Source organism: Aythya ferina (genome assembly GCF_964211825.1).
Source record: "Aythya ferina genome assembly, chromosome: 1".
Lineage (NCBI taxonomy): Eukaryota > Metazoa > Chordata > Aves > Anseriformes > Anatidae > Aythya > Aythya ferina.
The window spans coordinates 144,961,128-144,987,111 of record NC_140296.1 but is presented as its reverse complement, the minus strand read 5'-3'; the positions used below and the strand labels follow the sequence as shown (position 1 = coordinate 144,987,111).

Genomic DNA, 25,984 nt, shown 5'->3' with positions numbered 1-25,984 from the left:
AGAAAGAGCAGTCAGTAAATGGAATGGGTTTCCCAGGGAGGTGGTAAAGTCACCATCCCTGGGGGTGTTTAAGGAAATGTTAATGCGTAGCAGCATGGTTTTAGTGGATGATATTGGTGGTAGGGGGGTGGTTGGACCAGATGATTTTGAAGGTCTTTTCCAACCTTAATGATTCTACAATTCTCTTGTTCTTAGCTTTGATGAGACACATCTAGACTGCTCTGTCCAGTTCTGGGCTTCCCAGTACAAGGGGTACATAGGCATACTGGAGCGAGTCCTGCCCAAGGGCCATGAAAACCAAGAGACTGGAACATCCATCGTGCAACAAGGCTCTGTGGTTCTGTGATGGCACCATTGAGCATTCACAGAATCACAGAGCTCACTTCAGTGAAGTTCTGTGAGGTAAAATGCCAGAATTTCTCTCAAAAATCCACCTTCCTTATTTTAGCTCTTGGTGCACAGTAAGTTAATAATTAGCTTTATTATCTAGCATTTTGTATCTTTTCAGTGTTAACCTTTTACTATTTTCAAAGCATGATGCTCCACAAGAGCCTAGGACAACATTTTCCATCACAAGATAAATCTCAATCCAAAGTAAATATTTTAGCAGTCTGTTAGTAGCTCATATGTTCCTTTTCTCCCCTTTTGCCTCAAATCTTCAACTCCTAGGACATGTTACAAAGCAATCAACACCAGAAAATGGATGCAACTGCATTTATCTAACAGTTTGTAGCAAAGAAAGGAAGATTGCATATTTTAATTGGTGATTTCAGCTATCCACACAGACATTTTGAATGTGCAGAAATCCACAGCAACCATATTAAGTGGGAAACTCTCTCCTAGATGTCTAGAAGGTGCATTCAACCTATCTGTGTGACCTGCTAAGACAACACCAAAGTCCCTCTGAGCACTCACATGCAAGATCTGCATCAAGCACTATCCATGTGGACCTTCTGCCATCTGAAATATAACACAAGTTTAACCTTTGTTATCACCTAGGATAGCCTCAGGCTGAACCAGTAAAATGTATTATAGAGTAGTTGCAAAGTTGACAAGAACTGCATTGCACTATTATATTAATTTCCTGCTTATTATATGGGACAGAAATGAGCTAAACTGGAAAGTGTTGCAAACTCTGTGAAATGCTTAAGAAGTCTTGTGTCTAGTATTAACACATACTTGTCCTACAACACTACAGGTGTGGCTGGTTCAATTCATAATCTGATTGGAAAAGAATCCCAATGTATGCTTGGAATGCTCAGCTGAAAGTTTCAAATCCAACTTGCACTTTTAGAGTGACACAGGCCTGTCTGGCAGCAAATACATAGATTTTGAATATTCTTGCCCTTCCCATTTATGTGTAAAGAACAGTAAGAACATAAAGCACGTTTGATGAAATAATTAGTTCAATATTACATGATAATATAGTTTTATATGACAAGTAAAGAAACATGAGTAGGTTAGAGCCAGTATTTTTCAGCTCTCTGCTCAAGAATGTGAAGTAAAGAAATATAAAATAATAAATAAATAAATAAATAATATATATATATTAAAAAGGAGGGGAAACTAGGTTCATTGCATTCATGACAGCATTAAAACAGCTGTACAGTACTGTCTCAGTCTATGGAAAGTTAGCATGTGGAGGACAGGTCTTTCAGTCTGGTCTGAAGTCTGTGAAAATTAATAAAAACTCCTTTCAAAGACCAAAATACACTTCGGAAGTTTAATAATAGCTTAACATGGCTGCACTTTGTTTTTGAACTTCCTTCACCAATCACGTTCTTAGCATGTTTAATACATACTGCTACCATGAAGTTTCTACTAACTTGTGCTAGGTCGTATGAAGTATTTCTCCCTTGAGTTGTTTAAGTGTTTACTATATAAAGAGTTGGTAGCATAGCTTCTAAAATTGTCTGACATGAGGTGGCTTTTAAGTTTGCCAAATACCAATTTGCAAAGACCAAAAGCTTTTTCAGATACACATTTCAAGATGAAACAGAATGAAAAATTATAGTTGATATGTATCTTGGCTATATATATTCTCTAAAGAGAATCTTAAGATGATAAATACTTTTCTCAATGGTAGAACTGCATTATAGAAGGACTCTTATCATCACCTTACTTTGGAAAATGAAGTGTAAGTTTGGTGTTTGGTATTTTGTAAACATTTTTGTGATTCCGTGAAAATTCATGAGCTTGGAATCCATGCATCTTTCCAAGGTAAAGGGTTTGGGGTAGGGGGGTGAAAATCCCAATGGATGCAAGGGGAATCCTGGACTTAAAAGCTTGAAGGGTGTGTTTACCTTAAGCAGCACAGTGCCCTGAGTCTATAGAGCAAAATAGGTAGTGTCTTTAGTGGTGAAGTTCAAAAATTCGATGTTCTTCAAGACTGTCAAGGGGACTTAGTGATTTAAGTCACCTTACAATGTTGATAGGACTTTTCAACTTTACGGGAAAAAAAAAAAAAAAAAAAGGAAATGATATTAATTCAACAATCTACCAAATAAAGCTTGTAACTACTTAAACTACTGCAATATTTTCTTAGGAATTTACAACAGAGTTTGTATAAAACCATACTTTCCAAATGCTGACTTTGATTTCCATTCAAACAGAAAAGGATAGTGGTGTAGTATGGTGTGTATTTTCTCATAGACTGGGGTTTTTAGTGGCAGAAAAAGGTGAAGAGGAACATACCAGACAGACAGTAAGGGGCACAGTAGAAAAGTGGTTCTAATCCTATGAAAATACCTTGTAGATAAACTGAGCCAAATGAAAAGCCAGTGGGCTGAAGACCATGCAGAGTGATAGGTAATACCAAATATATTTGATAGAAATAGAATCATAGAATATTCCAAGTTGGAATGGAACCACAAAGATCATCAAATCCATCTCCTGTCTCTATGCAGGAATAATTATGCAAATTGGTCCATTAAATACACAGTCAATGGTTTGGATTCAAACTGTTACTGTAACCAAATGTCTTAGTTACCACAAATGGAAGATAACTCTTTTCTATGCCATCCTACCCATCATTACAGAGATATCCTCAGGCAACCAAGTCAAATGGAAAGAACAGGAAGAGACAACAGTAGAAGAAACAATGAAACGTAGGTTAAATTAGACAACCTTTTATGCCTTCCGGAATCATCAGAGATAGCACAAATTTTACACTGGTAGAAGTGATCACTTAACATAACGGAAAAAGCAGAAACTTCTCCCTCCCCCCAAGTTCATAGCTTGATAAATTAACTTTATTGTTGCACCTCTCAGGAAGTTCTCATCTCAAATGGAATGCAGATCTTAAGAAGTACCCACAACAAATTACAAGAAACCCTGAAAGTTAATTCATGATGCATTTAATTTCTTTTGCGGTATTCTAAGACTTAGGGTATTACAAAGTATGAGGTATACATAATAATAGGACTAACACTATTGTCCAGTTGGATCAGGTAAAAATGTGCTACAAAATATTAGGAAAAGCAATAACGAAAAGTACAAGTGATCTTATCCAGTCATATTGTTGCAAATCCAAAATTCTGAAACCCTTGAAAATCAGTCCCACAAAAAAGTTCATGGTTGCTTTTTCAAAACAGGACATTCTGGCTCTAGGAGACTAAAAGTGGAGGAAGCTCCCATGCCAAACCTCTACTTGATCTTTGTTGCCTGAAAGGTAAATTGCATCCTTGATGCATGCACAGAGGTGACTTGGGTAACACCGCTCCCTTAGGACTTGTCGCTGGGAGGTTTCTTCTTAGCTTCCACATCCTTCTTAAAATCTTCAAGCTTCTTTGCAATGTTAGGAATCTTTAAAGACAAAAACAAGAAACAAATAACAACAACAACAAAAAATGAGTTACGTGATCTCATGAACTTCAGCGGGTAAGACCATACCATAAACACAGAAATTCTAAAAAGTTTACACTGCTTTGTAATAGACGCTTGCTCCCAGGATCTGTTACTTTGCACAGATTTTGTTAAAAGCAACGTAGCCTCAAGCAAACAGCACAAGAAAGCTCCTCACATGGGACTTTGGGAAATATTTTGGAATAGGCAGACTGCTAAGAAAAAACATCAGCCAGTGTTGATGGGAACAGGAGGGAGGAAAAGAAATCACTTCAGAAGAAATTCAGTAAGACCAGTCTGGCTTCCTCACTGAAAGAGAATGAACTGCCAAAGAGTAAGTGATTCAATCACTGATGCACAGGCTTTAATAATGACTTTTAGAGGGAAAATTAGATTGTACTATACTGGTCCAAGAAAAAAAAAAAAAAAAAAAAAAGGAGAAAAGAGATGCTTAGTAACAGCCAATATGTTTTAAAATAATCTGTGAAGAAGTACATCTGCTGGTCCATTTTGTGGGCACCAAAATTCCCCACCGGGGAAGTTTACTGCATTGCAAATTGTCAAGCTTTTGCAGCTTCATACTTGAATGAAAATTCAATTTGCTGCTTTTGAAATTCAAAGCTTCAGCTTTCATTTAAAAACAAAAGCATTTTTAAAAGGAATCTAACAGTATGTTTGGACAACTTGGGGGGCAAAAAAAAGGAACTTTTAAAGGAACTTTTAAAGGGGATGGAAAAGATTAACTTATGACTCCGACCTAAATTTGGAATCAACATAGGATTTTACAAGTGAACTAATTAAATGAAACCAAAATTTTCACTGGTATTTATGAAGAAAATCATGGACTTTTACTTCAGTTGTACCCTGACCACAGCGAAGGATATTCAATCCAAACAGACTGCAGACCTCTGGTTGGATGGTTTGAGGATGATAATACAGGAAATGTCAGAAGTTCCTGTCTTCCCTATTTTTCAAACTTAAGCTCCTTTTGAGAAAGCAAAATTAAAAGCCCAACCCTTAACAGGTCTGACATCTAAAATAAACCAAGAGAAGTACATTGTTATCAGCAGAACTCTCCATATGCTTATAATTAAACACACACGCCTATCATTGCAGAATTAGCATCTCATGAAGACAAGTTCATCTTAGAAGTTATCTAAGAAAAATAATTCTTGATACCAGCAATAAAATTACCATTGCCAGTTACCAAATTACCAATTACCACTGCAGGTCAGCATTACATTATCAGGGAACCATTTCCTCCAAATCAAAAGCAGAAGTCCCCCTCTTGTGGCAACACATCATTAGTGCTTCCAGAAAAACACTATACTATGCTTACAATACAAAGTGATACACAATACATTCTTTTGACTGCGTTTTCCTAACTTTGTAAAAAATATTGAAAAGAAAAAGCTAGTATAGATTATAAAAGAAAGGGGGAAAAAAGTATGTTAAAATTCAGTAACTCCTTTAGCCCACAAGCAGTTAAGCGGAACTGGTCTTATAAGGGATTCTACTTACTCTGCAGAAACTGAAAGCTTGTATTGAAAACTTGGCTGTAAATCTTTTCTAACTCTGAGAAAACTCTCAGTCAGACAAAGACAGAAAGACTGCAGATCAGTGTACTGTTTGAAATAGAAGCAGGTACTGAAATCTCCCAGACAGCTGGCTAGACTTTTTCTATTTCTCCTGCCACTACCTATGTAGATGTCTGGTTACAATATCTGTGCTCTGGGTCCCCAGTATTAGTTAAGGCTCTACCCATTACTTTCTCACAGACAAGTGAAATTCAGAAAGAATCTAGCTCTTTGTGGTTCCATCTAAATCTGAGTTTATCTGTAATTACGGTTTGTATTTTTTTGTATTTGTATTCTACTCAAATCCAATTTGTATTCTATTTGTATATCAATTTGTATTCTATTCAAATCCAATAAAACAACAAAATTAAGATGGATTCAATTTTGATTGAAGTAAAACATCCTTATATTTTCAATTCAGATTAAATTCAATTCTGAGAATGCAAGGATACTTACATCATAGTTCTGAGCCAGATACATCCCAACCACATTGCCAAGAGTAAAACCAAGCTGAAAAGGGAGAAAGAAAAGAATTGTTAGCATCCTATCAAAAGCACATCGGTTGAGGAAAGAAAAATAAAAAGGTGAAAAGTAGAGTTTCAATTTTAGTTGTACTTTTGTGCCCTTCTTCCAAAGGCAGACACAATTTTACCCAGTCACTTCTCTAGGAAAACCTTAACTGGGTTGTATTTTGGAAATAATGGTGTGTTTTAAACACAATTCTCCAAGACTGGATAAGGCTATGATCATCTTTGTAAAGTTATTTGCAAACCCATAAAGGCAGTAACTTGGGAAAGTACAACTACATAGCAGCAGGGACCCACATTCCTCAGAGGTCCTTGTCCACAACTGAAAAGCTTACATCAATACCTCAGTAAAACAATACCTGAGTAAAACTCAGCGCTGGGGAAGAATACACACACAGAATGATGCAACACATTAATAATACAATAGCAACAAAAAGATTTGCAAGCTGGAATCGCACAACAGAGGCTCTGACAGCAAAAAGATCTCAGCCTCAAGTTAAAAGGTGTTCCCCCATCAACTTCAACTGATGCAAAACTGTACTGTCACTGATGGGCAGCTGGCTTCCCATCCCTCTCCACTTTGCTCCAGTGCAGTACTGCTGCTACTTCTCTTCTGCAACCACCAGGCCCCCTGGACCTCAGAAGATAAGCTTTACGCCAAATCTACTCTGATCTAGGGGCTCCCCTAAGGCAGGAAGGCATTGCTGGAATGTGTGCAGGGCACAACCTATTTTGACAACTGCAAACTCGTAGTTGCTTGAACGCTGTCTGTGAAACTGTACTCTGGAAGGAGAGCAAGAACAAAATGGAAGCACAGTTCTCATCTTGTTCCCGTGCTTGCCAGTCAAAGAAAAGCCTCAAGTGGACGGTGACATGTTGGATCGATGAGCAGAGGCCAATGGAATGAGGTTCAATATGGCTAAGTGATGTGTCCTGCACTTTGGCCACAACAACCCCATGCAGTACTACAGGCCTGGGGCAGAGCAGCTCAAAAGCTGTTCACAGGAACAGGATCTGGGGTTCTGGTCGATGCTTGCCTGAACATGAGCTGTCAGTGTGCCCAGGTGGCCAAGAAGGTCAACGGCATCCTGGCTTGTATCAGGAATAGTGTAGCCAGCAGGACCAGGGAGGTGATCATCCCCCTGTACTCTGCTCTGGTGAGGCCACACCTTGAGTACTGTGTTCAGTTTTGGTACCCGCAGTACAGGAAAGACATTGAGGCTCTGGTATGTGTCCAGAGAAGAGCTACAAAGACGTTGAAGAGCCTGGAACACAAATCCTATGCAGAGGAGTGGCTGAAGGAACTGGGGTTGTTTAGTCTGGGGAAGAGGAGGCTCAGAAGAGACCTTATTGCTCTCTACAACTCCCTGAAAGGAAGGTGTGGAGGTCTGCCTCTTCTTGCAGATAACTAGTGATAGGACTACAGGGAACGGCCTCAAGTTGTGCCATGGGAGGTTCAGGTTGGAAATGAGGAGACATTTCTTCTCAGAAGGAGCAGTCAGGCATTGGAATGGGTTGCCCAGGGAGGTGGTGGAGTCACCATCCCTGAAGGTGTTTAAAAAAAAAAACGCTGGATGTGGAGCTCTGCGACATGGTTTAGTGGGTAATGTTGGGGGGGGCCAGTTGGAGCAGATGATCTTGGAGGTCTTTACCAACCTTAATGATTCTATGATTCATTTTGCAAGGGAAAGAAATTCCTCTCTTCAAATGCAGATGATGAAATTTTCACTCAGCAGCTCTAAAAAGCTCTGGATATTTTTAATTGTTACACACCATAATAAGGACACACTATACTATAAAAGTTCATTTGACTGTTTTGGAAGTAGAGACTACTAATACTGTGCCTCCATTCATTCTCAGCTGAGGCCAATTCTATTTAAGAAAATTATTATTACTCAGGCACTGCTGCCAAAATAAGACTATTATAAGAAAATTAAAACCACTGTCCACAACAACTTTCCCATCACGTCTGAGTAGACATCTTTTCCAAGCCTAAAGTGGTATACAGCACAGCTCATCTTTTCAGTGACTCAGATTCCTTAAGTAGCACTGGTGAAAACTTAGCTACAGAAAATTAAAATCAGTTGAAAGCTGCCCCATGAACCATGACTGCAATAACTTCAGTAATTTTTTCCATACTTTTGATCTTATTGTCTGTTTGTAATTACTTTTTAAGGATCAGTGTTTATAATTTACAAAGAAGCATAGTTCTTTTTGTGGGTGCTGCATCGGTTATAATTTGCTGTTGTAGTTTTAATTATCAGTTAAAGAATTATTCAGAGACATTAACAAATGTTGCACTGAAGTAAACCAGTCTTGTGATTCCTCTTAATGTAGTGGGTCATCAACAAGTTTCCTCTGTCCCCAGCATACATATCTTCAGGAATTCACTGGAAAACACAAACTAGATCCTAGCAGGTTTCTAGACTTTTAACCTAGAATAGTTCCAAAGATGGGACAACTATCTCTTGTTCTGCTATGTGGTAAGCCTTATTTGGTACATATGGTACTGACATTAGGACACCTTTTAAGTATGCTCTTTTACTGAAAAGTCTGCTCTAGAATGAAATGCTAATCTACCCAGTTACATTTACTTCAATAGCTGACAATTCAAACAGTGGGAAAAAATCTCAGTATTTAGACTTCAAAAAATTTGGACTGCAAAATATAAAGGCAATTAAAGTTTGCGTATTAATTAAGGACAATAAAGCTTCTGAAAGTTCAGGGTCATCCAATTTCTACCCAGCATTTCGAGACATATTTTAGGCAAATGCCTAGTTAAGTTATGCTTAACTCCGGGTAACAAAAAAATAAGGTTGTCAAGATTATCCCTTTATCTCCCTGTTACAGCCCTAACAAGGGAGAGCAAAAGTCAAACACCCAATCTACACTCAAAGAAGAAAAAAGCTCAGAATAAATTTATCTTTTTTCAAACTTTCAGGCACTAATTGAGATGTCATAATGAGGTTTTTATCTAGAAACTGAAAAAAAAACATTAACAGCAAGCAAAGAGTTGATAAACACAAACTTTGAGACTGGCTAGGCGTATTTACTGTTACTGAGTATTTTCAGTTGAGTGGAGAGACAACTAAAGACTGCTACAGAAATTACTGAGGTTTTCATATCAACTTATTGTTACATTTTGTTTTGAAGTTGAGATACGAAATGGGTCTTTTTATTCATTCCATAGAATCACAAAAGGCTGTCTCAACTTAGAAAGGGCCGTCTCTTCTTGTCCTTATCAACACTTTGTATGAAACTTACTAACCAACAGACTTACTCTTCCCTATTAAAGCATTAAAGGATACCACTAATTGTATTGACTGGGAAGCATCTGAACAAAACTGAAAACCTAGAGCACCACCCTCAATGACACACAGAACTAGAATTAAAAATGGGAGACTGTTTCTGTACTTTGTTACAACAGATTACAGCTTCTTTATTTGTGGACAGGTAATTTATTTTCTGAGTTGACAGTAAAAATTAAGTATTTAATTAAGTATTTAATTAAGAGTTGACAGGCCAACCTTAGACATCCAGAAGAGTTTAGGGAAGCATAAAGGCAGAAAGGAAAATAAGAGAGAAAAATAATATAAATAAATAAATAAATAATCTATTAAATAGATGGGGATTTAAAGAAAGGCAGTAATGAAACATTATCACTTGCCATAACTTAAACACACACAAAGTAGCACCTCCACTGATGAATTTTTAGAGGTGTGCAAAATGGCAAGGGCTGAAAGCGACTGCTCTCCCAAAAGGAGGGAGGTCCATGTATGCACTAGTACAGAGGTATTTGAGCAGCCAGAGGTTACCACCGTGAGCAAGGAAAATTTGCTGAATCTTAAAGACAAACTAAGGGCATGATTTAGATATAAACAAGACATAACATCCTTATTTTCAGAGAAACAGAGAAAAGCCACCCTGCAGGGAGCTGAACCGCAGCCGGCACCGTACGACAGAGGAGCTGAGCACCCGTGCAGCTCCCTGACAAAAAGGGGTGCGACCGGAACGGCCAGGATCGCCCTTAAGGAGCGGGAGAAGAGAAACTGCAGGAAACCACCAACACTAGGACACCGTGCTCGCAGCTTCGATCAACTCGGTCTCCCTGTGTTGACAGCGCTGAGCCGGGAGGCTCCGAGGCGAGGCTGCTCGGCCACAGGGGCTGGCTGCACACCCCGCATCTCCTCCACCGCCAGCTCCTGCGAGCCTCCCACGCGCGGCCCCCCCGCCGCCCCCGCCCGCCCTGCGGCGCAGCCCTCAGCCCGCCGCCCCGGCCGCCGCCTCGCTCCGCCCCGCCGCGAAATGGCGGCGCCGCCGCTGCCCGGCGGAGCCTTACCAAGAACTGCAGCATGGCGCCCGCCCCTTCTGCCTGCCTGCCTGTCTGCCTGCCTGGGAAGTCAGGCGGTCGACAGCGGCTCCTCTTCCGGGTCCCGGCCCGCCCTCATCGCCGCGGGGACGGGTGCGCCCACCAACGCCCCTGGGCGGCCCCACAGTCTCGGTCCTCGTCTTGGGCTTCCCCGGCAGGGCAGAGGCTTGGGGAACGCTTCCACCAGCCCCCTGCCGCTTTGGGGGATAAGGATGGGGCAAAGCGGGCCACTGGCCGCCTTCTGAATGCCTTCTTAAACACGGGGAGGTGTCTGGTGGCAGCCATCCAGCCTGCCACTGCTGAAATGAGAATCCGAGTAAATACAGAAAAAACAAATTTGAGATGGAGGCTTTAGGGAAACTCAAGATGCAGGCGAAATCATGAATGATTTGGGCGTCCTGCTTCAGTGCCTCCGGAAATCTCGGCTTCCCATGCCAATGCTGAAAGAAAGGTTTTCAGGCGTGAAAATACAAAAAGAAAAAAGGCAGAAGAGGCTGTACTTTAGCACTTTGGAATTTCCAAAAGGGAATTTCAAAATGTGGAATATTACTGAAAGTACAGAGGGCTGTATTTGGTTGACAGAAGTATCTGTTCACTCAGCACTTTCTAGACCATGTGTAAAGTACCACAGCCAGGTTTGGGGCCTCCAGTGCAGGAAAGACACACGAACTAGAGGGAGCTCGGTGGAGGGCTACTGAGCTGGTCAGGGCTGGGGAGCGGATGTTGAGGGAGCAGGGCTTGGTCAGCTGAGAGGAGAGGTGGCTGGGGACACCTAACAGCACCCCTTCAGGGCCTAAAAGGGGGTTGGCGCTTAGACAGATGCAGACCCTTCACAGCTGAGTGGATCAGAGACAGGGGGACAAGCTGAAACATGAGATCTTGGCAGGATTTAAGGACACACTGTTTCCTCACAGAAGCATAGTAACATTAAGGTTGGACCTCCAAGATTATCTGGTCCAACCATACCCCTACCACCAATATCACCCACTAAACCATGTCCCTAAGCACCATGTCCAAACTTTCCTTAAACACCCCCAGGGACGGTGACTTCACCACCTCCCTGGGCAACCCACTCCAATGTCTGTCCAATCTCTTTCTGAGAAGAAATCTCTTCTAATTTCCAACCTAAAGCTCCCCGGGCGCAACTCAAGGCTGTCTAGTCCTTCTAGTCCCTCTAGTCCTGTCGCTGGTTATCTGCGAGATGACGCTTACCCCCAGCTCCCCAAAAGTTCCTTTCAGGTAGTTGCAGAGAGCAATAAGGTCTCCCCTGAGCCTCTAACCCAATACTCCTCAATCAGGAGAAAGTCTTCCTCTCTCCAGATTTTCTTTCGTTTCTGGTCTCAGTAGTGTTTGGGGGCTAGCTTTAGCAGTGAAGACTGAAGCAAAGAAGGCATTCAGTAACTCCTCCTTCTCTGTATCTGCCATTACCAAGGCACCCACCTCCTTTTGTGCTCAAGGCAGCGCACCCACATTTTCCTTAGTCTTCCTTTTGCTACTGATGTATGTAAAGAAGCCCTTCTTGTTGTCCGTGATGTCTCTTTGTAAATTTAATTCTAACCAGGCCTTGGCCTTTCTCATTGCACCTCTGCATTCTCTGACAATATTCCTATATTCTACCCAAGTGGTCTGCCCCTTCTTCCTCATCATGTATGCTTTCTTCTTCTGTTTAAGTTTTCCCAAGACCTCTTTGCCCATCCACACAGGTCTCCTGACACCCTTGCTCAACTTCTTTCTCTGAGGGATTCACCAATCCAGAGCTTGGAGGAAGTGGTGCTTAAATATTAGCCAACTCTTCTGGGCCCTCTTTTCCTCTAGGGCCATGGCCTCCAATTAGGCCCCTGAAGAGGTCAAACTTAGCTCTCTTGAAACCTGGGGTTGCGGTACTGCTTTTTGTCCTGCTCTTCCTTGCGGGATCTTGAACTCCCACATCTCGTGGTCACTGCAGCTGAGACTGCCCTCAACCTTCACATTTCCAACTAGACCATCTCTGTTTGTTACTACCTGGTCTAGCAGCACCCCTCTCCTTGTTGGCTAACCTACCACTTGCATCAAGAAGTTATCTGCAGTGTTCTGCAGTAACCTCCTGGACTGTTTGTTCTGAGCTGTGTTGTCTTCCCAACAAATATCAGGGTGTTTAAAGTCCCCCATAAGAGCCAGGGCCTGCAAACATGAGGCAACTTGCAGCTGCCTGTGGGCCTCATCCACTTCCTCTTCCTGAGCTGGTGGCCTGTAGTAAAGACCCACCACAACGTCAACCCTGTTGGCCTGCACTTTAATACTCACCCATAGGCTCTCAACAGGCAATTTGTCCCCCACTAGGCAGAGCTGCATAGATTCCAGTTGCTCACTCACGTAAAGAACAACTCCAGCACCTCACCCTCCTGGCCTGTGCTTCCTATAAAGCATAAAGGCGTCCATGGCCATATTCCAGTCATGAGAGCTGTTCCACCATGGCTCAGTAACTGCCACGAGATCATAACCCTGCAACTGTACTCACACCTACAGATCCCCTTGTTTATTCTGCATGCTGCATGCGGCACAGGCTGCCCAGAGAGACTGTGCCATCTCTACCCTTGGAGGTAGATCCTTTTACCCCAGATCCAGCAGGGTAAAACACTGAGCAACACAGTCTGAGCTCAGAATGGACCCTGCCCAGAGCAGCTGGTTGGACTGAGGCCTTCCTGACGCCTCCTTCCATTTACACCTGAATCATCCTACAATCCTTTAAAAGCTTTCAAAAAGTCTGTGTTCCTTTTTTTTTTTTTTTTTTTTTTTTACCAGCACAATTAAAAATGAAGAATAGCTGTCTTTTGTGAAACACTTGGGATTTAATTTCTTTTAAATATTACATTTAATTAATCGAGACTTGGTCAGCAAATGTCAGTTAGGAGGGTTAGTCCTGCTGAAAGAAACAACCAAAAATAGCTACCCATCAACAACTACAAAGAGAAAACAAAATTAAAACAAAATAATAACAACAAAACCCACCAAAACAAAAAACACATGGCTATTGTAGAACTGTTAGGCAACTCTACCCTAAAACCAAGTTAACTCTATATGAGGACCAGTTTCCAGAAAGCTCAAATGCTTTATCTAATCAGAAAATGAGTAGCAGTCTGCCTTTCCAGAGCAGGTACCTCAGTGAGAAAGTGGTATACAAAGAAATATCTTCTACCCATTTTCCAAAAGGAAGCAAACAAAGAGACTCTAAGTAAATTATATTTTTGGTGGTGGTGATTCTGTAGCAAGGAGCTGGACATGGTACAACTTTCAGGGTATCCCAAAGTCATTGTGCTGTGCTTCTCTACTTGAGTCAGAGCTGATGTCTGGCAAGAGAAAGAAGAGGTTTGTATTGGTGTGGCACAAGTGCTAGGGTTGGAATTTCTCACTTCCCTGAAACATTCCTTGCCTGCCTTCTGTATCAGTGCTCTCAAAAGCATTGGAAATTGTCTTGGTTCTGGAAATAGTAAAAAATCACCTGTTAATAACTATTTTCCTAAATCCTGAGGCCTTCTACACATGTATAGATAGCACTGAGGAAATTTTGTAAATTCCAGTCTTAGCACATGACAAATCAAAAGGAAGAAAAAAAGACTTATAACAACAGTAATGCCTTCACAGTATTGCCACAAGGAGACAGGCTTTTCCTGTTTTCTGCTCATAAGAAATGATTTTATAATGCTTACACTATAATGAATACAACATCTGCTAGGCAGTCTTGGCTCAACAGTTCTGTACACAGTTGTTTTCCAACATGCCATGAATTTCCTCTGTGACATTTAATGGGCAGCCAAAAGTAATTTTTTCCTTTAAAGTAAGCCCATTCCATTTATATTAGCCATCGCTGAATCATTTTGAGTTAGAGACTGTAGAGGGTGGATATGGTAGATGGCATATTTTATTTGAAGAAAAAAATCAGTCTGATCTGACATATAAATGCAATTATTTTGCTTTCATAGATGGAAGAAAAGGAGGGGAAAGGAAGGGAAAAAAAAAAAAAAAGAGAGAGAGAAAGAGAAAGAAAGAGAGAACAAAAGAGAGAAAGAGAAAGGAGGGAAGGAGGGAAAGAAGAAAGGGAGGGAAGAGAGAGTGAAAGAGAGAGAGAGAAAAAAGAAAGAAAGAAAGAAAGAAAGAAAGAAAGAAAGAAAGAAAGAAAGAAAGAAAGAAAGAAAGAAAGAAAGAAAGAAAGAAAGAAAGAAAGAAAGAAAGAAAGAAAGATGGACAGGGAGGGAGGGAGGGAGGGAAGGAAGGAAGGAAGGAAGGAAGGAAGGAAGGAAGGAAGGAAGGAAGGAAGGAAGGAAGGAAGGAAGGAAGGAAGGAAGGAAGGAAGGAAGGAAGGAAGGAAGGAAGGAAGGAAGGAAGGAAATAAAAGAGAAAAGGAAAGGAAAGGAAAGGAAAGGAAAGGAAAGGAAAGGAAAGGAAAGGAAAGGAAAGGAAAGGAAAGGAAAGGAAAGGAAAGGAAAGGAAAGGAAAGGAAAGGAAAGGAAAGGAAAGGAAAGGAAAGGAAAGGAAAGGAAAGGAAAGGAAAGGAAAGGAAAGGAAAGGAAAGGAAAGGAAAGGAAAGGAAAGGAAAGGAGAGAAAAGAAAAAAGAAAAGAAAAGAAAAGAAAAGAAAAGAAAAGAAAAGAAAAGAAAAGAAAAGAAAAGAAAAGAAAAGAAAAGAAAAGAAAAGAAAAGAAAAGAAAAGAAAAGAAAAGGAGAGAAAAGAAAAGAAGAGAAAAGGAGAGAAAAGGAGAGAAAAGGAGAGAAAAGAAAAGGAGAGAAAAGGAGAGAAAAGAAAAGGAGAGAAAAGAAAAGGAAAAGAAAAGAAAAGGAGAGAAAAGAAAAGGAGAGAAAAGAAAAGGAGAGAAAAGAAAAGGAGAGAAAAGGAGAGAAAAGAAAAGAAACGAAAAGAAACGAAAAGAAACGAAAAGAAACGAAAAGAAAAGGAGAGAAAAGGAGAGAAAAGGAGAGAAAAGAAAAGAAAAGAAAAGAAAAGAAAAGAAAAGAAAAGAAAAGAAAAGAAAAGAAAAGAAAAGAAAAGAAAAGAAAAGAAAAGAAAAAAGAAAAGGAGAGAAAAGAAAAGGAGAGAAAAGAAAAGAAAAAAGAAAAGAAAAGAGAAGCAAAGCAAAGCAAAGCAAAGCAAAGAAAAGAAAAGAAAAGAAGAGAAAAGGAGAGAAAAGGAGAGAAAAGGAGAGAAAAGGAGAGAAAAGGAGAGAAAAGGAGAGAAAAGGAGAGAAAAGGAGAGAAAAGAAAAGAAAAGAAAAAGAAAAGAAAAGAAAAGAAAAGAAAAGAAAAGAAAAGAAAAGAAAAGAAAAGAAAAGAAAAGAAAAGAAAAGAAAAGAAAAGAAAAAAAAGAGCCCTTTTTGAGTTTTCCCCAATTTGTCTTAACCTTAGACCAGAAAGTGTCACAAGGAGGCATTTTCCAAAACAGCCAGAGCATTGACTTTACTCTGGTTGGAGTTAATTTATTTAGTCTTGGAGAAGAGAAGGAATCAGGGAGACACAGAAAAGACTCCAACTCCACTGATGCTATTCTGGATGTTCAGGGATGGAAAGAGTCCATCATGCCATGTGGCACTGGTTTTGTTTTGCCTGCTTGGAGATGGGTTGGTTACAGGGGCTGCTTTTCATTTGCTTTGTGGTGGTTTTTTTTGTTTGTTTGTTTTTTGTTTGTTTGTTTGTTTGTTTGTTTGTTTTTTTTATGTCCTGCTTCTCCTGTCAGGGGATGATACAAGTAATAATCCTTTTTAGACCTGGGGCTCGAGGCTGTCTGGGTCTTCTTTTAGGGCAACTGTTGCAGCTTCTTCTCTTGTAGCTACCAGCTGTTCCTGTAAAGACTGGTAGCAGCAATGTGAAGAATAAAGGTGAGACGAGGAGCAACAATTCAAACAGAAGTGCACTGAGCTTATGATACTGAGCTGGCTGCCCTCAGCTGAAAGCCCTGGTGAAACCTGAGGCCACAGAGACTGACAGCTGATTTACAACATCTTTGCTTTAGGTACTTCCACCACCACACACACATATTTTAGGAAATAGAGTTCTTATGTGGGAAAACAACAGGTCAAAAGCCATAAGTGTGAACATCTGTAATGTAAAGATGAGTGTATGAGTCAAGGAGCAGCAGTGACATTGATACAGATTGTTACTTTCAACTGAAAATAATGAAAAGTGAGGTACTTAGAAATAGTAAGATTGGAAAACATCTTTCTAACTGAAAAAAAAAAATGAAAAAAAAAATAATTTCTCATACATTTGCTGCTGCAGAAGACTTTCCCAATGCTATCTACTTTACTCAGGTGCTCTACAAGTATAGTTAAGCAGGTGACATGTGCAGAAAATTTGTTTGTCAGGAAGTACTGGCTATTCTACAATATTCTCAATTGCCAAATCATATTTGAAAATGTATTCATCATTGTCTAATGTATGGGCAGATCTTTTTATAGTCCTCTTTATGGAACAAATTCAAGAATCTCTTTCCTAAATGATAGTAAATAATTTACCTCTTTTTTTTTTAAAGAAGCTTGCTGGTGTAAGAGCATACCAGGACAAGACAGTTTTGTATGTTAGGCCCAATAGAAAAAGAAGGGTATTATGCCATTTAATCATGAAAAATACTAACAAAGAAGGGGAAAGTTGTCCTGGACTCTACACATACTTTCTCCACAAACATTTGGTCCAGTGAGTGGTCAACTGGTAGCCTTCTCATTCTTCCAACTAGCTTTATAGTAAATAAATATGATATTATCAGACTTGAAAGCAGGAACAATTAAAAAAAAAAAAAAAAAAGATGTAAAGACTTATGATTGTGTTACAAGTGTCTGGGGGTTAACTTTTAACTTGAATAAAGAGGTAGTACTGAGGATTTAGCCAAAATGAAGATATATTGTGGGGCAAGGTTGGTAGAGAGGAATAGTATTTTAGCAGCCTGATTGGCATCCTGAGGGAAGTGGTAAGAAAAGCCCTTTCTTAGATCTGAATATGATTTAAGTCACAGGAGATAAATACTGATAAAAAACAATATTCCTGTACCTTCAGAGAAGCAAATACAAAACTTTGACTATAAGCCCTCAGACTACCTAATTTTAATTTTAATCTTGTTAATGACCTCTTTTCATTTCCAATGTAGAGCTGGAAAGGGGAGTAGAAATCAGATTTCCTTGAACTATAAATTCTGTTAAATAAACACCAGATGGAGCCAGAAAACCACATATTAAGATTTCTGTTTGTGTTTTATTATGGTTAACCTTCAGATTTTGAGTTCAGTTCTGCCAATTTTCTTTGTCTTGTTAAAATACCTTTTATATAATTTGAGTTGTGATGGAACAGTTTCTGAGGATCTCTACTTTTACAGGTGTTTCTTTTGTCTTGCCATGGGGACATGCACATCTTAATATACAATGCACACAGAATGTATTATGCACATATATCTTTAAATATATTAATATATCTTTAAATATACCAAGTATAAGTGCCTGCCTAAAAATGTTTTCTAAATATTTCCTCAAATATTTTCCAGTGGAACTGTAGTTTGTTGTTAATTTAAACTTGCTGAAAACATCATTTTCAAATTAACTTCCTCTCCCTCCTCTATCCTCTTAGGAGCTCCTCTATCCTTTTAGGAGCTCCTTTGGAGTTCTCAGATCAATGCTTTGTTTATTTTTCACAGATAAATAAGAGATGTCGCTTACTCATTATACAAGTTTGAAGTTGTTTAAGGTCAAGTTTTCAAATGTAGTTTTATGGTCATTTATGCTAAGTCTTCTGAGGTCTAATCATTACACAGAGTACTGTGAATTTCAAAGAAACTTCCTAGCACCACAAAACACAGACATTTGGCCTGGTACAATAGAAAGGCTGAAGTTTGGGAAAAAATGAATTTCACAAAAAAGGGTTTGTTTGTTTTGTTTTTAGAAAAAAAAATAAATAATAATTTTCCTTATCATGCATGTGAAGTCTTGCACACTGAAGTCTTCTTTATTTTAACTGGACAACTGAGTTTGCCCAGCTCTGTGTGACCAAATTTTCAGGGGCCAAGAGCACAGCTTAGACCTGCCAGTCCTGTGATAACCTGCAATGTTTGCTCTTCTCTGCTGCCCCAGCAGCAATGGGCCAACACCAGAGCTACACCTAGAACAGGGAGACCCTGTCAGACACCACCCAGTCCAGGAATCTCTAGAGTGAACTCCAGAGCTCTCCCTTATCTTTAAAGTCCTTTTTTCCAGAAACGGGGAAACTTTAGAGCATGAGGAGAATGAGCTACAGGAGAAACAAAGAAGCTATAACCTACAGAAGGTCCCTGAGCAGCAGGACTGATGAACAGCATTATTTCCAAGGCAGAGCTGAGCATCTACATTGGAGCCTTGCCTAGCATCATTAAAGATTGGTTATTTCTGCATTTTCCTACAAAAAGAGAAATTGCTCCTTGTTCCAGTGGCATGGTCTGGATGTTGGGTTCAATCTATGAACCTAAAAAATTAAGACTTGCCCCTTTTTAGAGTAACCCCACAAGTTGCTTTTCATGAATGGAAGTACTTGGACTTGAGAAGGAGCTCAACAAACCAAAATACCAGATTAATCTTCTTTATATGCAAAGTAATTACAATCAGGTGCTTCTAAAACAGACCAATCACATAAATTTCAGATGAATACTTTGAATGAAAAAATAAATATTGAACATTGCCTTTATTCTTGTAGCTATGTGAAAATGCATTCCCTGACCAGATAAGCCATTCATTCTGCCTTACAAGAGTGATTTAGTACTGCATTTCAACAAAAGAAAATCTGCAAACTCTACCTGTGAGTTTATCATATACCTTTGAAGTACATTTCCTGGTGATACACCCTTAGCATAGCCAACAGATGCTTGTAATTCACCTGCTTAGTATCTGACTACACACATCACTGGTTCTGTCTTTCCTCATATAAATAGCTCTATTTTGTCTGTTTCTCTCCATTCTTTCCAGGCACAGATATATATATAGGCAATTTACATTCTTACTTTGACTCATTTAACCTTAAACTGTTTTACCATGCAGTCAGGCAGTGGAGCATGTTGCCCAAGACAAGCTCTTGCCATCTCCTTCCTTGGAGATTTTCAAGACTCGATTGGTAAAGCCCCGAGCAACCTGGTCCAAGCTCAGAGCTTCTGCTTGTAGCTGAAGGTTAGACTAGAGACTTTTCTGAGACACCTTCCCTTTTGAGTCATCCTATGCTATGATTTTACTGCGCTTTCTGTTTAGAAAGTAATAAGAATTTAGTAATTCTTTCTTCTTCCTTCTATCAGAGGAAACAGATTTTTAAGTCAACAAACCTTGCATCCAAAAATCTTGAAATACTTGTCAACCGTGCCAGCCAAATTACAAACTTGTCTGGTAAAAGTTCCAGTGTGTAAAGAAAGAAAAACCACAAACCCAAAAGACACCATAGGACAATTTTATATATAGACAGGGTAATGGAGTATCTTGAATGCAAATAAGTCATGGTTTTAAGTTTTCCCCTGCAGCCACAAGGTCTAGAAATGTTCTCTAAACAACTCCTTTCCCAGCTGAGATGTTCACATGAATGCATGCCTCTGGGACAAGGAATTCAAGAATGTTTAAAAGGCTGAGTTAAGCAAGCAGTTATTGAGCACTAATAGCTTTTAGCTCTGGCTGATGGACTGTGGTCTGAGAAGGGCAGTAATATGAGAAGGACCTTAATTTTCCTGTGGTCACAGAAAGTCATAATTTCATGAATAGATAATAAACATGTCATGAATTCCTCTCCGTTCCAGGCCTGCAGAAAGCATAAGTGGTGGTCACAGATACTCAGCTCAGAGTTTCAAGCTGTAACTTCATGCAGCTGTGGGAGCATGAAGCTCCCTATGGGTTCAGCTCCCTATGTTCTGGTTTAGAGACAACTGTCACAATCACATCAGGTATAAGACAGTGGGAAAATAGCCTGTCACTCATAGGATGACAGCAATCACCAGCATGCTAATTTTCTGGAATAGCATTAGAGCTTTTTAAGAATTCAAGTCCTATCAAATGTGCAGGAAAATGAGAAAAGAAAAGACAAAAAAAAATCATTTTTAGCTAAGCTTGCTTGCTACTGTTGGGTACTGAGCGCACCAGCAGGCTCTGCAGTTTTTACACCCCCCCACCCCCAGGTTTGGAGACAGAGCTGTGAGAAACCTTGCTGGGGGCCTCCAGGCTTGGCTCATGGACTTCATGGGCACTCCAGTCCTTGGTCCTGTCCAGACCAAGGCTGCAGCTGTCCTGGTCATCTTCACAGACCAGCTTCCTGCTCAGCCAGGTCTCTGCCCCTCTAAGGCCTGCTTGACCACCACGCTTACTGGTGGGAAGCTCCCCACAGCTGCTGGACATTCCACCCTGATGCTCTTGGACTGCTTCTTTGTTCTAATGAGTCAGAGTGCAATCACTTTGTCATAAGAGAGAAGGAAAATAAAGAAAAGAACTTTTCCGGGCAACCTTTGTGGAAGAAAAGTCAGTGCATTCAGAGCAGCTATAAAAAGAAGATGTGATATAATTAAAAGAATATAATTGGAATATGTCTGGTAGAACAAATGAGTAATGTTCTGAGATTTCAATACAGCTGCATCTTATGTGTGTGAGTGGAGAGAGTGTTTATGGCACTGGATAAGTGTTGCTCTCACCGGTGACTGCTTCTCCATCAACCATTCTTTGTCACAGCTGGCTCTCTAGAAAAAGAAAAATAAATAAAAGAAAAAGAATTAAAAAACTCAAAAGAGCTTTGGAGGTGAACTCGAGCTCACTATTCTCTCAAGTGCAGAAGAACTACAATTATATTGTAATTTGGCATAAATCTGTGCAGAGATTGGAAAGGGCTGTCCTTGTCCTCACTCCCTTGGGACATCTGAAAACAAAAGGGTACTACTTAAAAAGCATCCTTTACCCTTTGGTTAGCTCTTCAGGTGACTAGGCAGGTGTTTGTGCCATCAAGAAGTAGGCATCTCTAACAAGCAACTGTACTAGGAAATCATGTACCATCCTTTTGATGATGATTTGGGCTTATCGATATCACCATAGTTTCTGAAGTTCTTAAGCATGCTTTCTGCTGCTGCTAATAACAAGAAAACATCACATTAAGCTGGTAGCTAAAAATACATAATCCTTCTTTCACACACATTCAAGAGTCTTCCAAAGCTTCCAGAAAGAGGGTTATGACATATATAAGTAAAATCCATAAGACAAAGGCACATGCCTTTGTTACTGTGGGTCTAAGTATTCAATTTGACTGATGCAAGAAAATTTAAGTAAATGAAACATCACATTAGAATTTCAGATTGATGATCAGTAGATGGTGCTCTTTTCCCAAGTAAGAACTTAAGACATATTTTTCAAAGAATCAAAAAATATTATCAACCTTTTACAATCTTTTATCCTACAGTTAGATAATACCTATTTAAAAACTAAGTTTCAAACACTTTTCCTTCCTAAAGTTCACTATATTTCATAACAGGCAGAGAGACATTGGTTTAACTGACCTACTTCATTATACCTGGTGGAATAATCTAATTATAGTGTCACACTTTACCAAGAAGCTCTTCAAGAGATTTTCTGTCCAGAATTAGAAAACTCTCCCCTTTGCTATCATAAGGTTGGTTGTTCTGCTTTTTGTGAAAAACAAACAAAATTGTACTGTCTGGTGTTATTTTCTTAGACTTCACTTCTTCAGTTTATTAAAATAATCTAAATGAATGAATCTCACTCAGGAGCTCACTATTCTCTCAAGTGCAGAAGAACTACATGCTTTCAAGGCAATGTTAAGTTATACTGCAATTTGGCATAAATGTGTGCTGAGACTGGAAAGGACAGTCCTTATGAGATGGAATATAGGGTCAGAATATCTTACCAACTGTTCCCCTTACAGTAGCAATAACAAAAAGAGGGGATTTTTAAAGTTGCTCTCAAAATCAATCAAAAACTTCTGTCTTGGAAAGACTTCCACATTTGCATTGGGATAGTTCAGTTGACTTCATAGGACAAGTCACGGAGTTCATGCCTTTGTCACTGTAGCTTTAAATATTCAATTCAATTCTGATGGGAAAAAAAAAAAAAAATAATCAAATGCAATGCCTTATGATGAACCTTGTTTATATTTCTTTCTGGATTTCCATGGAAATGAAAACCTGCATACATCACACACAAGACTGAGAAACCCCACTTACATGTATTTGATTAAACATATTTGATAATCACTTCCTTTCTTTGATGACTGTTATACTCAATGGCAAGCAGAGTTCAAATGCTTCTGGTTATAAAGTTACCAAGAAATTTTATGCTGGCACTTCCCAAGTGTTTCTCACTAAACAAGAGAGCCCAGATGGCCAAATGTGGGAGACACAACCATGAATGTTCTTTGAGTGTCCTGACCCTGCCTCCTGCTTGCTATGTCTGGGAGCCTCAGAGCTCTTCTGCCCTACAATGTCATAAGCCTTCTCTTGTCTTTGGGGTTTGGGCTAAATATTTTAACAGAGCCCAAAGAAGATTTTGAGTTTCAATTGCTAGTAAAATCCAAAATACTTCAGATTGCTTTCTGAGGTACTGGTTTTAATTGTAGGAAGTCTTGGATATTTAGCATATGGCTAATCTCAGTCTCATCTTTACACTGCCTGAGAAAGCCAGCGTCTGCGGCTAACAAAAGGAAGGAAATTGAAAACCAATTCAAGTGAAAAATTCAGATACTTCTTAAATCTCTGTAAGAAATCCTTTTTTTTTCCCCATGGATTTTAATGTTTGTTTGATAATCACTATATTTATTCCATTGGATAAAAGCATCCTAACTATGAGGGCGTCTTGACCTCTCTTCAACAGCTTTCCAGTGTGTGCCAGGTGTCATTTTACAGCTGCCCATACAGAATGGATAATTTATGAGAATTTAATAACAATGTGGAATTCATACTCTGTACAAAAATTTTCTTACAATGATTTTCTTAATCTTTTGAACATTTCATGTGTTTGAACCAATGTGATGTTACAGGGAACATACAAATCACTGTGGTTTCAGACAGCCTATATCAAGGATATTGGAGGATATGAAATTCTATCTTAAACAAGGAAGTTTATATATACTATAAACTATACTTCTCTGCAATATGTCATTTAGAACAGGTGTTTTAGTTCTGTTTCAGTAGCTGAGTGCCCCCATCTTGATAGACCCATTTAGATATAAGGAATGAGATACTTTGCCTCAATGGCCAAGTTTTTAAGATTGACTGATAGATAAGTCTCTGTTACACTTGGGGGCATTTCAGCTTCATAGATTTTAAACTCTGTGGATGACAAAATGCAATAGACTTAAAGGCCTAACTCAAAATTAAGAAAAGCATTGGGCATTTGAGGCCAAATATACAAAGGAAATAACGTTATGCCTTGCCTCCTGAAAGGTTACTGAAATAACAAACTGAGAAGATCCAGCTGACCTTAACCTCTCTGGTATTGTTTCAAGAAAGAGCAAGGCAAGCTCCTGCTTGCCACAAACAGAAATTTGTAAGTCACACTGTCATATATATACACTATTCAAATCACACCCCAAGTTCATGTATAAGTGACATTGTATAAAATGTTGCAAACATTTTAACATAGTGTGAAAATCTAAATGTAATTAAATAATACGTTTTGATGATTGGAAAGGGAGAGCAGTTCCCTGAACGGGAAGAATTTTAAGGAAACATTTTAAATTGTTTATTTGTTTCAGTTTGAGGCATCTATTGCTGTTGATATGTAATTTCTGAATGGGAGAGGAACAAATAAGCTTGGAGATGAGATGCTATTTATATTTGATTCTGTGTGTTTGTGGCAGGCTAGACAAAGGTTTCTTAAGAGCTTTGTGAAGTGTTATTATATTGTACAATGTGTACTAGTTCTTGCAAATCCTTACCATAATGTTCCCAATGTCTGCAAACAACCATAGGCCAATATTGTAGCATATATTTTCTAAAGATATTAATCTCATTTATCACAGGAGTAAAAAAAAATAAATAAATAGGTAAACACAAGTACTCCAGCTTCCCCTAAAACACTTTGTCTTGGTCATGGTCTTCAATGACACATAGAGTCAGATACTCTTAGCATGATCCTACGTGGCAGTTCCTACATACTGGTGCTAGGAAGCTAATTGGGTGTTTTGGCCTGGCTTTTTGCTGATTTCATACTAGTTGATTCAGGAGATGTGACCCCATCTTTATAGGTCCTGCTGTTTTCCAGGCAGAACTCCCTTCAGAACCCTGTTTACAGATGCTTTTTTGATGTTTTATTACATGGAAACAAAAGTTGTTTTTCAGATACAAAGGCCTGTGCTGCTCAAGAGGCATCTTAATATGTCTCTAGTAGTTATAAGTTCTTTTTGTGCTAATTCATGTCCTGCTACTTAGGTCAAAGCAAAGAGGTTCTGGCAACAGTCATTTTAGAGTGAATATTAATAAACAATGTGATAGTTAACAAGGATGAGGATATAGACTTGAATAACAGGTATTGAATGCATGTTCCTGTTGCCTTAGTAACCATTCGCTCCCCACTGAGGATTTATCTTAACCCAATAGTCAATGCAAATTTAACCCTCAACTATTCAGCTACTTCCCTATTATAGTAAATGGAAACATTTACTGGATTTTGAATAAAACTTCAGGAACAAATGGCTGCTAATTTGTACCATACAGTAGATCTTTGGCTCAGTTCACAGTGGTTCACCTCTTAAGTATCCACACTTTCTCCTATCCTTTTTGTTTAAGATCCCTGCACATGAGGGTCAAAAACCTCATTAAAAATTACTTTATATTTGAGACTGAGTTTCTGTGGAAACTCACAGGTAAACAAACATTTTTCTAAGGTTAAAAAGCAGCAAAACAACTCCATGACTTACAAAAGTAAAATTATTTTCCCTTTCCTGTTCCTTCTGTACACCAGATAGCACCTTGCACATACAATTCACTTACCCATCATGAAGAAGGATGGCTAGATATAACCCTCTTCTACTTTCTAGCATCTTCCTTCAATGTAACCTTCAGCAAATGCCAGCTATCCATAGAACAGAAAACTGGCAAAAAGCAAGGAGAATCTTAGCATTAGATCAAGAAAGTAATTTACAGATTTTTTCCTTTTTTTCTCTTTTTCCTTTCCAACGTTGCTATATGGTAACTGCAAAACCAGGATCATTTTTCAGTGCACACAGTAGTTCCTCCTTTCCTCATCTCAACTGGATTTCCAGGGAAAGAAAATCCCAGCAGAAACACCAAAAGAGGTCATGCCATGTCTGAGAGCATACAGACTAAGGTGCACCCAGCATCTCAGCGTAGGCAAACTCAATGATCCCTCCATCCTCACTTTGTACACAGGGTGCCCAGGTGATTACCCTTACAGCCAACTCCAAAAGCTAGCTCAAATTATTATGCTCTAATTATTATGGTTCACATCTGTGGAAGCATGAAGAAAATTAAGTCACAGCTTAAAAAAAAAAAAAAAAAAAAAAAAAAAAAAAAAAAAAAAAAAAAAAGCTTGAGCTGCTTCTGTATTTATGGAGTTCTTCACAGTATACTGTAAGTCATATCTTAATGATAAAAAGGAGAAGAGGGAATTAAACAGCTCTCTCCGCATTTTCTTGAGCTAGCACCTAAAGGATCTGGTATCAAGCAAGATAATTACTGAGCTATGGAGAGGTTTAACCTAC

General features: G+C 39.3%; 1 protein-coding gene across 1 annotated transcript; it reads right to left on the bottom strand.

The window, feature by feature from the left end:
• Positions 1 to 3,340: 3,340 nt before the first annotated feature.
• On the bottom strand, positions 3,341 to 10,414 carry STMP1 (short transmembrane mitochondrial protein 1). The gene is made up of 3 exons (XM_084505505.1): positions 10,287 to 10,414; positions 5,877 to 5,930; positions 3,341 to 3,804 (listed from the first exon to the last, which is right to left on the bottom strand). Exons 1-3 carry the CDS (start codon positions 10,299 to 10,301, stop codon positions 3,724 to 3,726), a joined length of 150 nt encoding a protein of 49 aa, XP_084361631.1. The 5' UTR covers positions 10,302 to 10,414; the 3' UTR covers positions 3,341 to 3,723.
• Positions 10,415 to 25,984: the final 15,570 nt, after the last annotated feature.

Bases quoted from the DNA above. Each gene is read 5' to 3' on its own strand.
- STMP1 (XM_084505505.1), bottom strand. The intron at 3,805-5,876 runs GTAAGTATCCTT...TTGTCTTTAAAG, and splicing joins ATCTGGCTCAGAACTATGAT to ATTCCTAACATTGCAAAGAA.